Raw genomic sequence first — 12556 nt, forward strand, 5'->3', positions numbered from 1 at the left:
ATTGAACCCTGGGAAGGACACTGGAGGCAGTCCTGCCCCACCTGCTCCAAAATCCAGTGGGAGGATGCTTGGCCACGCCAGTGATACCCTCTAAAGGCACTCACAGGCTGAAATCTCAGCCAAATCAGTGCTGCACTGTGAGGAACTCCAAGAAATAGTCCTGTAATATTCCCCTCTTTTTATTGGCTGCGTGAGAACTTCCATCATGAGCTGTCTTGGAAATGGTCTTGATCTTCAGTATAAAGAAAGAGTGGTTAGACCCTGGTACGGGCTGCCCAGGCGGGTGGTTGAGTCACCATCCCTGGAGGTGCTCAAGAAGCATTTAGATGTTATACTGAGGGACATGGTTCAGTGGGGAAACACTGGTGGTAGGTGGATGGTTGGACTGGATGATCATAAAAGTCTTTTCCAACCTTGGTGATTCTATGATTCTGTGAACAGCAGTAAGGTCAGAGAAATGAGCCTTTTGCCCTGCTTCATTGCTTCTCTCCTGGAGCAGGTTTATTTTCACCTAAAAAATGATTTGCATAGGAAAAAATGGATATTGGCCCAACTTGTCACCCCTGGGAGATTAACTGGATAATTTATTATGCAAAGGACATTTCACAAGGGAATACACACATAGCCAAACCTGCCTCACACTCAGTAAGAGCTGAAGCAAAGGTTAAGTGAAAGGATGAATTTTTAATGATCCTGTCAGATGGGAGGAAGCATAATAACTCTTCTGGCACCAGGAAAACCAACAACAGTTGCCAATGACTTCCTTTAAAATAAGTTCCACATAGCTTCTTCCAGACATGGGCAAACACCAATGCATTCTCTTGGCCTAGGGAACCACTTCCTCTCTGAAACTCTATTTGAATTGTAAAAAGAACTGGTTCACCTGAATATTCTTACATTTTCATAGAATCATAGAATGGTTTGGGTTGGAAATGACCTTTAGGATCTTCGAGTTCCAACCTCCTGCTATAGACAGGGACACCTGTGGACCAGGTTGCTCACAGCCCCATCCAGCCTGGCCTGGAATGCTTCCAGGGAGGGGGCATCCACAACCTCTCTGAGCAACCTGTTCCGGTGTCTCACCACCCCCACAGTAAAGAATTTCTTCCTAATATATAGACTAAATCTACCCTCTTCCAGTTTAAAGCCATTTCCCCTCTTTCAGTCACTACCTGCCTTTTTAAAAAGTCGCTCCCTTTCCTTCATTTTGTACTGTATACCAGGACCCTGTAGGGACAATTCTCTTCCTGATTAAGCCAAAGCCATGACAAAGCACATGCTGAGCAGGTCAAGGGAGGTGATCCTGCCCCTCTGCTCTGTGCTGCTGAGACCTCACCTGGAGTACTGGGTCCAGATGTGGAGTCCTCAGTACAGGAAAGATGTGAAGCTGCTAGAGCACGTCCAGTGGAGGGCTGCAAAAATGGTCCAGTGAGTTGAATAGTTTGATGGCAAGGACAGGCTGAGGGAGCTGGGGCTGTACAGCCCGGAGAAGTGGAGGCTCCAGGGAGACCCAAGAGGGGCCTGTCAGTATCTAAAGGGGCAGTATAAGAAGGAAGGAGATAGACTCTTTCACAGGGTCTGCTGTGATAGGGTAATGGGAAATGGTTTCAGACTGAAAGAGGAGAGATTTAGATTGGGTATAAGGAAGAAGTCTTTTTCAGTGAGGTTTGTGAGGCACTGGAGCAGGTTGCCCAGCAATGTGGTGGATGCCCTGTCCCTGGAAACATTCAAGGTCAGGCTGGACCAGGCTCTGAGCAACCTGATCTGGCTGTAGGTTTCCCTGTTCATTGCAGGGGAGTTGGACTAGATGACCTTTAAGAGTCCCTCCCAACACAAATGATTCTAGGATACTATTATTCTCACCCCACTGCTGCTTGTGCCCTCACCATGCTGTCATTTTGAGTGGCTTCAACACGAAACTACAGATTTTCAGGTACTATGGTCAGTAATATAGTGCACAGTCCCTCTTCCAGGTAACACAACACTGAGCTGGCTGAAAAGATTTTTTTTTTTTTTTTAAATACAGCACTTCTAGCACTGTGCCACTTACCATCATTATAAGGTGTCTATCTGCTCCTTCTCTGCCATTAATTTGCAGGCACACATTTGCCTGAGACTGTGCTGGTAGCATTTATGGGAGAAAACATACAAATACAAACTCTCGGTCTTGTTCCAAGAGAGAATTTGAAATCAATATATATATTTTTCTGCATGCAGTGTAAAGTGTGAAAAGAAGTTGGTGTGTCTGCACATGGCAGGGAGGGAAGGGAAGCTGTGGGGCAAGGCGCAGGGAGATACCTCTGTCTGCGCTCTCTTAGAAGTAGCTCTCAGCTGCAGGGATTTTTCATTTATTGGGATTAGCAAATATCCCTGAAATTTTATTTTGAACTATGCCACAACAGAGAACTGTGCTTCAGAGCCCTTCAATTTAATTCACCTCAGGGACGCGGCAGCTTTCTATCTGTGTTGTCCTGGCCCTTTGTGGCAGGAGCCAGCCAAGAATTTACCTTTTCTTCTGTCTTTTTCAGCCTGTCAGGCATTACATATCCACAGGTGCAGACCCAGGTGCTGTGTGCTTTGTTTCCAGCTTTGGCTGTCCCCTCATCACTCATATACAAGGTTGCAAATGGAATGGATCTCACCAGAGTAACAAACAGCAATAACAAGTAGACCTCTCAGCGGAGAAGATGAACAGCAAAGCCAGTGCTGCTGATGTATTCAGCAAACTAAGTTATCTTTTTTTTCATTTTCCAACTTAAAGGTTCGATAACACTAACCAGGATTGAGCTGCATTCATTTTTACCATTGATCGCTTCACCTGCAGAGGAGCATGGTAGAACTGGAGATTCTTTCCTGGTATGTGTTGCTCCTGTATGAATGACTGCTGCTGGGTATGATTTTCCCAAGTCCTGCTGAGCTGCGAAACACTGTGAGAACAAATGAGGCTTGGAGTGCTGAGCAGCAAGGAATTCCCAGGAAAGCCCTTCTTCTGCCCTCATTCTTTACTAGCCTTTTACAGAACATCTCAAATTACATTTAGGTGTTAGGTTTAGGGTTAGGTAGAGGGATCTGGGGGGTTCTGGTTGTCAGCAAGTGGGAACTGAGTCAGCAGTGTGCCTGGGCAGCCTAGGCGTATATTGGAATCTGATACGTTTTGAAGATATGCTTAAAACAAACATGGAATTGCAAGCTCACCCAAGAGAGGATCCACAACCTGAAGAAATGATGTGATGAGGTCTTCAACCTCATCATCACCTCCTGGGAAACAGCATCAGAGAGTCAGATAACTGGAGGAGAAAACCAGTGCTGGCACAATCCTCACGCTGAAGGAAGCCTGCAGAAGAGCAGACTGCTCAGAGCACACCCAACCTAACCTTCCAAGAGGAGTTACACACTGCCCACATGGGCACAGAACCTGGCTTCCAGAGGCAGAAGGTCTATGAAGAGCTGTGTCTGTGACCTCTGTCACCTCCCCTCACTGCATAACCATTCATCTGTGCCACCAGCACTGACAGCCCTGAGGGGTCTCACCGCAGTGCTGGGGATTGGCCTGGAAAAGGAGATCCCATGAGGAATAACTGAGAGGTAAAGAATAAACAACACTGCCCAGGAGAAGTTTAAGATAAACCTGTGTCTATATGGATGGACAAGGTAAGGAATCTACCAAAGCAGAGAAGAATTCCAAATAATTCCAAATAATGCTGTGAAAAAAACCCAGCTGTGCATTGATTTTGTAAGTGGGATAGGGAAGGAAGGAGAGGTGAGTATGAAGGAGGGAAAATATCTAGTTAATGAAGGCAAGAATTACTTGGTTTAAAATATTTCTGTGTCCTATTCAGCAACAAGAGAAGCAGTGCTGTGCTGCACTCAATCTGCTGTCCCTGGGACTGGACAGGGGTCCCCTTCCCACCATCACCACACAAATGCCGCTGGTCGAGAGCTCAGCTGCCTTATCTGCATCACGGGTAAAACCCCCACAGGAACAGGCTTTGGGGTGGGTACTTCCTCAAAGAGATTGTTCTTCAAGGGTCAAACAGCTGGGCAGGCAGAGGCTGACAGGGGCAGCGATACAGGCAATTACCCATTGCCACCTCTCTGCCTTTTGCAGTGAGGCTATCAGTGATTCTCACTGTTCCCTGGCTCCCCTGTGACAATAGAGATTGCTGCTAGATTTTTGTCCTCTTTGACAGGGATTATTTTCAGATCGCAGCACTTTTGCAGCTCTATGCCCAAACCAGTCTGTGCAAATTATAAATGGGGCTTTGCGAGGCAGTTTATTTTCTATTGATCTGCAGTCTCTCTTCCTCACTGCGGCAGTTAACGCATCCTAAAAATGTTGGCTTGTTCTTAATGAGAACATGGATATGCTTTGCAGACTAATTTCACCATATTTCAGTTTTACAGCTAGCAGATTTATGGAGGTTTTTTTAATATTTTTTTTTTCCAGGCTGTTGGTTGCCTTAGAGAGAAAAGAACTGAATATGTCCATACGAATCAATACAGCAGCAGAGAGTCAGCAGGCGGCAGCCTGTAAGCTGGAAGAACAGGTTGGTAACAGCATAACCTCCTCGCAGAACCAACAGCAGGATGGAGAAGTGGTTTTGTGCCACTGCACCCCTGGGCCTCAGCCTTTTACTCTGAAGAAGTTCTGGGCTATTCACAGCCAAGGAAGACAGCTGTGATACAGCCCTGTCCTGTCACTGTATAACACATTGGAAATGTATGGCACATTTGGGGTTGATGGAGAGCTGGTACGTGTTGCCAGAGGCTATGGACGCTCCACCTTGGAGATCTCCGAAAGCCACCTGGACACAGCCCTGGGCACCCTGCTCTGGGCATCCCGCCAGGGCTGGAGCAGATGGACCAGAGTTCCTGCCAGCCTCAGCCATTCTGGGGTTCTGCAACAAGACAGCAGACCAGATCTGCTCTTATGGTTGCAGACATACGGACACATGCTTCCACCTTTCTGGCCTGCACCACAGGAGGAGGCCAGGCCATCAGGCAGCCTGCTGGAATGGAGCAGCCCCAGCAGCATCCCAGCAATGAGAGCTGCTCCTCCAGGAGGGTACCACACAGAGCTGATGGTGGGAAGAGAGGCACGATTTATTCCAACAAATGTAAGATGGGTAGACAGAAATGACTGGCAAGCCAGCATTTCTGATTATAGCTTTAAATTTTGTATTTTTAGGGAAACGTATTGGACAAATTTTCCTGCTCTGGCCCTGCACAGCTTGCTTTATTCACAGGCAGAAAGTGTTAATTGCTCATACTGCCAGATTTCCCCATTACCCACAGTGGTGGGGGGGAGGACTGCTTTGCCAGATCTAGGTATCAGAAATAATTTCTAGTCTTCACTCACTCACCACCTAAACAAATGAGACAGAATTTGTCCTAGAAATCATGTATACTTCATGTAGGCGGTACAAATGTGCTCCTTCTGCGGCTTGCCTTTATTTTTTTCAGGTAACATTTAAGTCTGCTTTTCACATTGCTTTTGCTACACTTATGCAAATATTCTAATTCTTCTTCTGCCTGCAGTTTTTGCACTGCTTTTTGTAACATGTTTCCCTGCATTTATAAGAGTTTTCCCTTCCATTTTCTACCCACATAGTGCGTACTTTCCAGCTGATAGATCCAAAGGGAGTACTTAGGACTTTACAAAAGAAAAAAAAAAGAATGAAAAAGAAGAGAAAGGCAAGGAAGAAAGGAAGAAAAAGAAGGGGAAAAAAGGAGAAAAGGAGAAGAAAAAGAGAAAAGTAGTTGATGTAGACACTCAGGAGAATTCGCTTAATTTAAGCAACTTCATTGGAAAAGGCAAAGCCTCACTCTGAACTATGTTGAGATGCCAGGGCACACCACCACTCAGACTGCTAGGTCTGCAAGTGTCTTCAGGTTTTCTTCTGTGCTTGCTATTTGTGGAGAAGCTTCATGTGCTTTGAATGTTCCTGGGAGGAGTTAGGAACCAGACTGTGACATTCTCCTCACTGGATTCACGTGGAGAAAGAAGCATGATAGCCATTTTTAAGGAGGTTGTGGCTGTGCCACCTAAGGTTGGAAATCACACAAACCCACCTACCTGGTGAGAACCTCCAGCGATCAGGCTGATGGACATCCAGTCTGAGAATCTTGTACAATCACAAGGTTGGGACAAAGATGATGCTTTGCTTTGCAGCAGCTGCAGTCTAAGTACCTACCACAGCTTTACAGGATTTTAACACTTTTCTCTGTGGAGTGCATGCTCAGGGGACACCTTTCAGAGCATAGAAATTCCAGCCCTAGATTTCTACTGCTCACGCATCTAGGTAATGTTCTACTTGCTTCTGCCAGACATTAGCAAAATCACAGAATCACAGACTGGCTTGGGTTGGAAAATACTTTAAAGCCCATCCAGTTCTAACACTCTGCCGTGGGCAGGGCTGCCCCGCACCAGCTCAGGCTGCCCAGTGCCCCATGCACCCGGGCCTTGAACCCCTTCAGGGCACCCACAGCTCTCCAGGGAGCCTGTGCCAGTGTCTCAACACATTTTGAGTAAAGAATTTCTTCTTAACTTGTAACCTAAGTCTCCTGTTAGTTTAAAAACACTCCTCGTTGTGCCAGTCCCATCAGATTGTACAAAAAGTCAGTCTCCCTCAGTTGGTTTCAAATAAAATAAAAATGTAAGTATCATGGGATCATATAGGGATTCTAATGCCACTGAAGGCACAAACTTCTTTCAAGTCCTCACTTTTTAGTATATATCTAAGTATGTGAACCAGGCACAGCAAGTTTCCATAATACAAACAGAATAGCTACTCTTTGTCCATACTGTTTTTTGTTTATATTCTCAAAATCTGATGTTAAGTAAATATGTTTGGGTCAAGAACGTCCTTCCACTCATAGCAGCCTCCTGAAGCTGCAGCCTTAAATACTGCAACATATCTTCAAAGCTAAGGTATCTTCAAAGCTAAGACCCCTACTCTACAGAAGTAGATAGGCATAGGACTGCAGTGCATCAGAAACAATGGGATATTGTAAAACAGGGAACAGTAAAAGACATGCAAGATGTCACAAAACTGGTCAGATGTATCTGTAATTCAGTGGTTTTGCTTTCCTCCTGTTAGATCTATACTCTGAAGGGCACAGAGGGAAACTTCACCTTCTGCATTTGTATGAGCGGATTTCAGAACCGCAAGTACTCTCTTGTTGCTGCTGTCATTTACCTCAGACTCTGTTCATGGGGATGAGAGAATGTTGAGTTTTGACCACACACATAAATTACTAAAGAATCTCATTTCAGAGCAAATCATCAAGGTTTTTTTCTGAGACTAAACGTTTTTCTTCACACTCATCAACTTGCTTTCCTATGATATGGGAGATGAAGTACTATGACATACATACTGATATCTTCTGTTTGAAAAGGTGACCTCATTCGCCACAGACAAGCATTTTCATCACTTTGCAATCATCCAATTTATCATTCACTAGGTGGTTAATGGAATTTGCTTTCATTTGTCACCCAGTACTATTTTCAGAGCGCAGCCACAGACTAACGTCAATAATAAACATCTCAAATGCCATCATTTCTGTGGCAGTTTCAATCAGAAGGTAAAAAGCACTTCTCTAAGGACTATATATGTGGTCCATTATTTGACTTGATTGAAAAACAAGTCATTACACAAATGAATGTGATAATTATGTTTGAGACTGACCCAACATAGAAACTGATGAGAAGAGTGAACGTGAAGAATGCAGCCATTGGCTGAGTTTCAAACTTCATTATTTCTGTTTATCTGGTCCCTCCACCTCCAGCCAAGATGTTGAGGGTTTTTCATGTGTGCTCGGGTATGACATGCTGGTGTGAACACAAGCTAATATTTTGATGCTCATAATGGCAGAAGAGAACACCATGAAAAACAGTAACAGATGTAACCTGGGATTTTTAATCTTTATTTTATTGATTGTTTTGCAAATACATAGAAGGACTTTGATGTATAGTTTGCAGAGCTTACAGTAAAACTACATTTTACATCATTCATTTTTTGCTTTTTCAGGGATAAAAGCCAATAAAATACGAAATAAAGTAAGTCTAACATAGGTAACAGTAGAATCACCATCTTCTTCAGAACAAAAAACATCATCTGTCCTTGTCTTGCGAATGCTGTGAAGCATTGATAACCTCAGTGATGCCTCAGTAAACATTCATGCATACCAGCTTTCTTACAGCCATGGAAGAGAAAGTGGAATGAGAATTTGCCATCTGTCTAATACCGATCATCACAACTACTGCTCAAGAGTATAGCTATGAGCCACACTTGGATCCACAGAAAATTAAATCACTTAACAGCATTTTAATTTCTAATCCAGCTTTACAGATCACAGCGAAAAAAAAGTGGAGTCACAGCTTGTTGAAATTAGCTTGTGCAAATGCAAGACATTTTCATAATACCAGTATTCCACCACAATACAATGACCTCAAGATATAAATTTCACATGTGACATACAGATATTTGCACCTCTGGTGTATACTGAGAACGCCTGTTCTCCTCGATTCCCCAGCCTTCAGCACCATATTGATCTTTGCTCTTTTGCATTACATCGATACAAATAAGAGACAGAAATCAAATATTCATCAAGTAAAAAAGTCTTCAATCACTCTTCCACACTGTTCATCCAGGGTAACCTCCAAGCTGAAAACATAACCTGTTTCACAGATCTTAGCTAGTTATTCCTCACAACATCCCTGTAAGGGAGGAAGAAAAGCATCCCCTTTTCGAGGAAACAAGGCAGAGAGCACACATGACAATTCTCAAGGCAATACGTGGAGAACTGGAAAAGCTGAAGTGCAGTTGTTGGCTCACAATTCTTTGAGCCAGAAACCGAAGTCCTGAACTCCCAGACATTATCAATCATTAGTCTTTTTATAAGCCACATATTAAAGACAATAATGGCTTCTGTGCGTATGCCAGCAAAGCATAGTTCTGCAGAGGAAGCAGCATAAACTTGATGCTGCCCTCAGACACTTCTCCCATACACTATATATTCCAATAATTGTATGCTGTAATTACCTAATCAGTTCAATGACTACTGTAACACAGATAACTGCAACAGATCAACATTCAATTTCTGGATTTAACACTCCTCCCGCTATTTAAATACTTCTTTTTCTGGGTAAACTACTATTAACCCTCCCCTCCTGTACACAGTTCTTACATACCCTTCAAAAACAGCATCCGTTCAGGGTGCTCCCAATGAAAGCTTTGAATGACAATGAAAAAGCAACCTTCAGACATCATATCCACACAATCCTTGGGCCTGAAGGCAAGGCGAGACACCTTTTGCTGTGTGCTGCACCACAAGGGTCAGAGCTGTCACTGACACGTCTTTCTGGAGTGTGGCAGAGGTCTCTCTGCTGCTCTATCTGAAACCAAAATCTTTTAATAGAGCTGAAAGTCACCTTTTGTTACACAGAGACTTAGCCTGCAAAACCACTGTGAGCAAAAATTCAGTGTGCAACTTAGATTGTTCCACAGAAGTAGAAATGGCCAAACTTTAAGAAAATTACTTGATTGAGATGAGAGAATAACACAGAGAGTAAACAGAGAAAATATGAAAACTAAAGCTATGTAAAAATGCATACTAATCCTGGATTAAGGTTTTCTGGAACACTTTGATTAATGCAGTTTCATGTCTTGCATACAAATTAGCTATTAAAGAAATCACTTGTAAACTGTGGAACATTAGAACATGTCTAGTCTTTGTATGAGACATTTCTTCTCACGGACTCAGCATTATGGTCTTGCCTACACATTCAAGCTATTCAGTGGCCTGCCACCCACCGGTACACATTACATCAAATCATACAACTTAGTTATTACAGGACTATTTTTGTATTAGCATAAAGGTGCTAACAAAGGTATTTTGTTTATTCCTTTGTGTGAAGAACAAGAACATACTCTGGTATTAATGAGAGATTATCAAAGAACTGCTTAGGGTAAATACAACTAAACAAAAGTAATCTCTAATCAAAACAGTTTAACTGCTATAAAACCCATGTATGGGTCAAGTCTAATTTTATAACTGTCCTATGGAAAGGTAGTATTTCTCACTTTAGAAGGGAGAAGTGCACTACATTTTTCCAATACAAGGTTACTAATACAGACCAAAGGCTAGTACTAGAGCTAAATATTGCAAGTATTTCATATCTGGTTCCCTAGAAATTTATTATATGCTTTCCACATATGCACTGAATGGTTTGTCCACACAGTATTAGAATGACCTTCTACATCACAATCAGTTGATCAGAGGGCTAGAGCACCTCCCCTATGAGGACAGCCTGAGAGAGCTGGGGCTCTTCAGCCTGGAGGTCTTCCAGCACCTGAAGGGAGCCTACAGGAAAGATGGGGAGGGACTTTTTATAAAGGCAAGTAGCAAGAGGACAAGGGGAAATGTTTTTAAACTAGAGGAGGGTAGATTTAGACCAGATATTAGGAAGAAATTCTTTACTGTGAGAGTGGTGAGACACTGGAACAGGCTGCCCAGCAAGGTTATGGATGTCCCCTCCTTGGAGGTATTCCAGGCCAGGCTGGATGAGGCTGTGAGCAACCTCGTCTGGAGGGAGGTGTCCCTGCCTACAGCAGGGAGGTTGGAACTAGGTCATCTTACAGGTCCCTTCCGACCCAAACCATTCAATGATTCTATGATCATATCCCAACACTGCTTATTGCATGTATGAAAGGCATATTTCTTTGTGCATATACTTTTTACATATTTTTAGTCATTTGATTTGTTCCTGTTCCAACATAAAACATATGTCAGGAATTATTTTCACAGAAGGGCTTTAAGTGGTTCTATTTAGATGAATGACAGAAACCATTCTACCTGGAAATACCACTGTATTTTAGTAAGTGTATATGTGCAGTCAACTCACACTCTGTATAATGAAGATCCATTGTGGTAATAAGGCATGAGATCTAGTGCAGTCATAACTATGTTACTGATTTGCAAAAACAGTTGTTTTGTAATTAAGAACAGAGAAAATAAGATCTTTATCAAATGGCAGAACCAATATGAGAGAATGACACACTTTTGATTGTCTCATGGTATGCATTCTAGTTATCATGAGCTTGGGTTCCAAACCCTGTAGCTGATGCTCTGATCAGCAAGTGGTGCAAAGTTATTGTTTTTGCTTTCAGTTGTATTCCCTTCTGAAGAAATCTCCCAAATTCTCTCAACATTCTTGTCCCCTGTTTCTCTGTGTAACACTGGAAGAACAAACCCCACTCCAGAAACAGTCTTAATTTGCCTTTGAATGGAGGCTGGAAGAAGGATTATAACTGCAGAGTAAGAGTGGGTTCATATGGAACAACTGTACAGCTAATCAACTGTCTGCAGGGGGATAGAGACGTTTTATCCTCCTCCTGCAAACTATCCCCATTCTAGCTTGTACAATTTAAACAGAAGGATCAGAGTTGGAGTTTGGGAGGTGTAGGTGTCTTACTGGCAACAGACAAACACAGTGGAAACAGCAGACACATTCAGGGCTAAGGCCCCAACTGTCTCCATTGATATAAAAAGTTTTGTCAAAGACTTATTCAAAGGTTTAGGAAAAGAGAAGTCCACATGACTGATGTCTCTTTTTAGCTGCATGCATTTGCTATACACCACTCCAGAAGAAAACCCACACCTTTAGAAGAGAAAGAACATGGTAAGTGCTGTAGTTACAGAACAACAGGGTGACCTGTAAGTTCAATGACATCAGCAAAAGCAAAGGCAATTTTACGTTTGCACAGTCATTTTGTGAATCTCTGTAAAAAAATGTACTATTTGGCAGTGAGACTACAAGGCGTTTTTTTCTGACAATGTTCACTAACATTTTAGTATAACATTATTTGAAATTTTGGGAATATATTCACATTTCCATTAAAATCGGTAATGCTGTGGAAGAAAAATTCCATTTAGGCTGATAGTCACAGCCTGAGCTTAACCATCTGGAAACTACTTACAAAGCCCTTAAATTAAAAAAAAAATAAAATAAGAAAAACAGTAGAACTGCAAAACAGTCATAGATTCCTCTTCACTGAGCTTCCATTTTGAAACAAGCCTTCTAGCAAGTCAAGCCCAGACTGTGTTGCAGGTTTAAATCTGCCTCATCGGTATCAGTTTTGGCGAAACCTAGCAAGAAGGAGGGAAAAAAACAGAACAGTTGGCATACAGATGTAGCAGTACAACCCATAGTTCACTTCCACCTTTATTTGCTACTGAAGAATAGAGGCTTAAACCTACATACCTGAGGTATTTCAGAGATCAGCACTCCCACCACTAAATTTTCTGATGCATAAGCATGGGACACATGTGGTGCTAGTACCCAGCCTTTAAACTTTACTTATTTTGAGTTGGCTTCTTGATTTAAGAATGCCCCTGCTAACTGCATGGTCTTCTTGTAGGGCTTCCAAAAATTGATAGCTCAAGTCAGGTGAAACAGTTACTCTATTACACAATGTACAAGAGGATGTATGAACATCTCAAAAAATAGTTAACATATTGGCCCATAAGTAGCTATAGTTTGTGTACAGTGCTT

The 12556-nt window shown here is 42.7% G+C and overlaps 1 protein-coding gene across 1 annotated transcript in view; it reads right to left on the reverse strand.

The window, feature by feature from the left end:
- The window catches only part of OXCT1 (3-oxoacid CoA-transferase 1), a 96551-nt gene continuing 91900 nt past the window's right edge, over nucleotides 7906–12556 (reverse strand). Inside the window, exon 17 of the mRNA XM_021379497.1 lies at nucleotides 7906–12150. Within this exon, the coding sequence (XP_021235172.1) occupies nucleotides 12115–12150 (36 nt within the window). The 3' untranslated portion in view covers nucleotides 7906–12114. The remainder of the gene's footprint in view (nucleotides 12151–12556) is intronic.

The sequence above is a fragment of the Numida meleagris genome, chromosome Z, assembly GCF_002078875.1.
Source record: "Numida meleagris isolate 19003 breed g44 Domestic line chromosome Z, NumMel1.0, whole genome shotgun sequence".
In the NCBI taxonomy this organism is placed as follows: Eukaryota; Metazoa; Chordata; class Aves; order Galliformes; family Numididae; genus Numida; species Numida meleagris.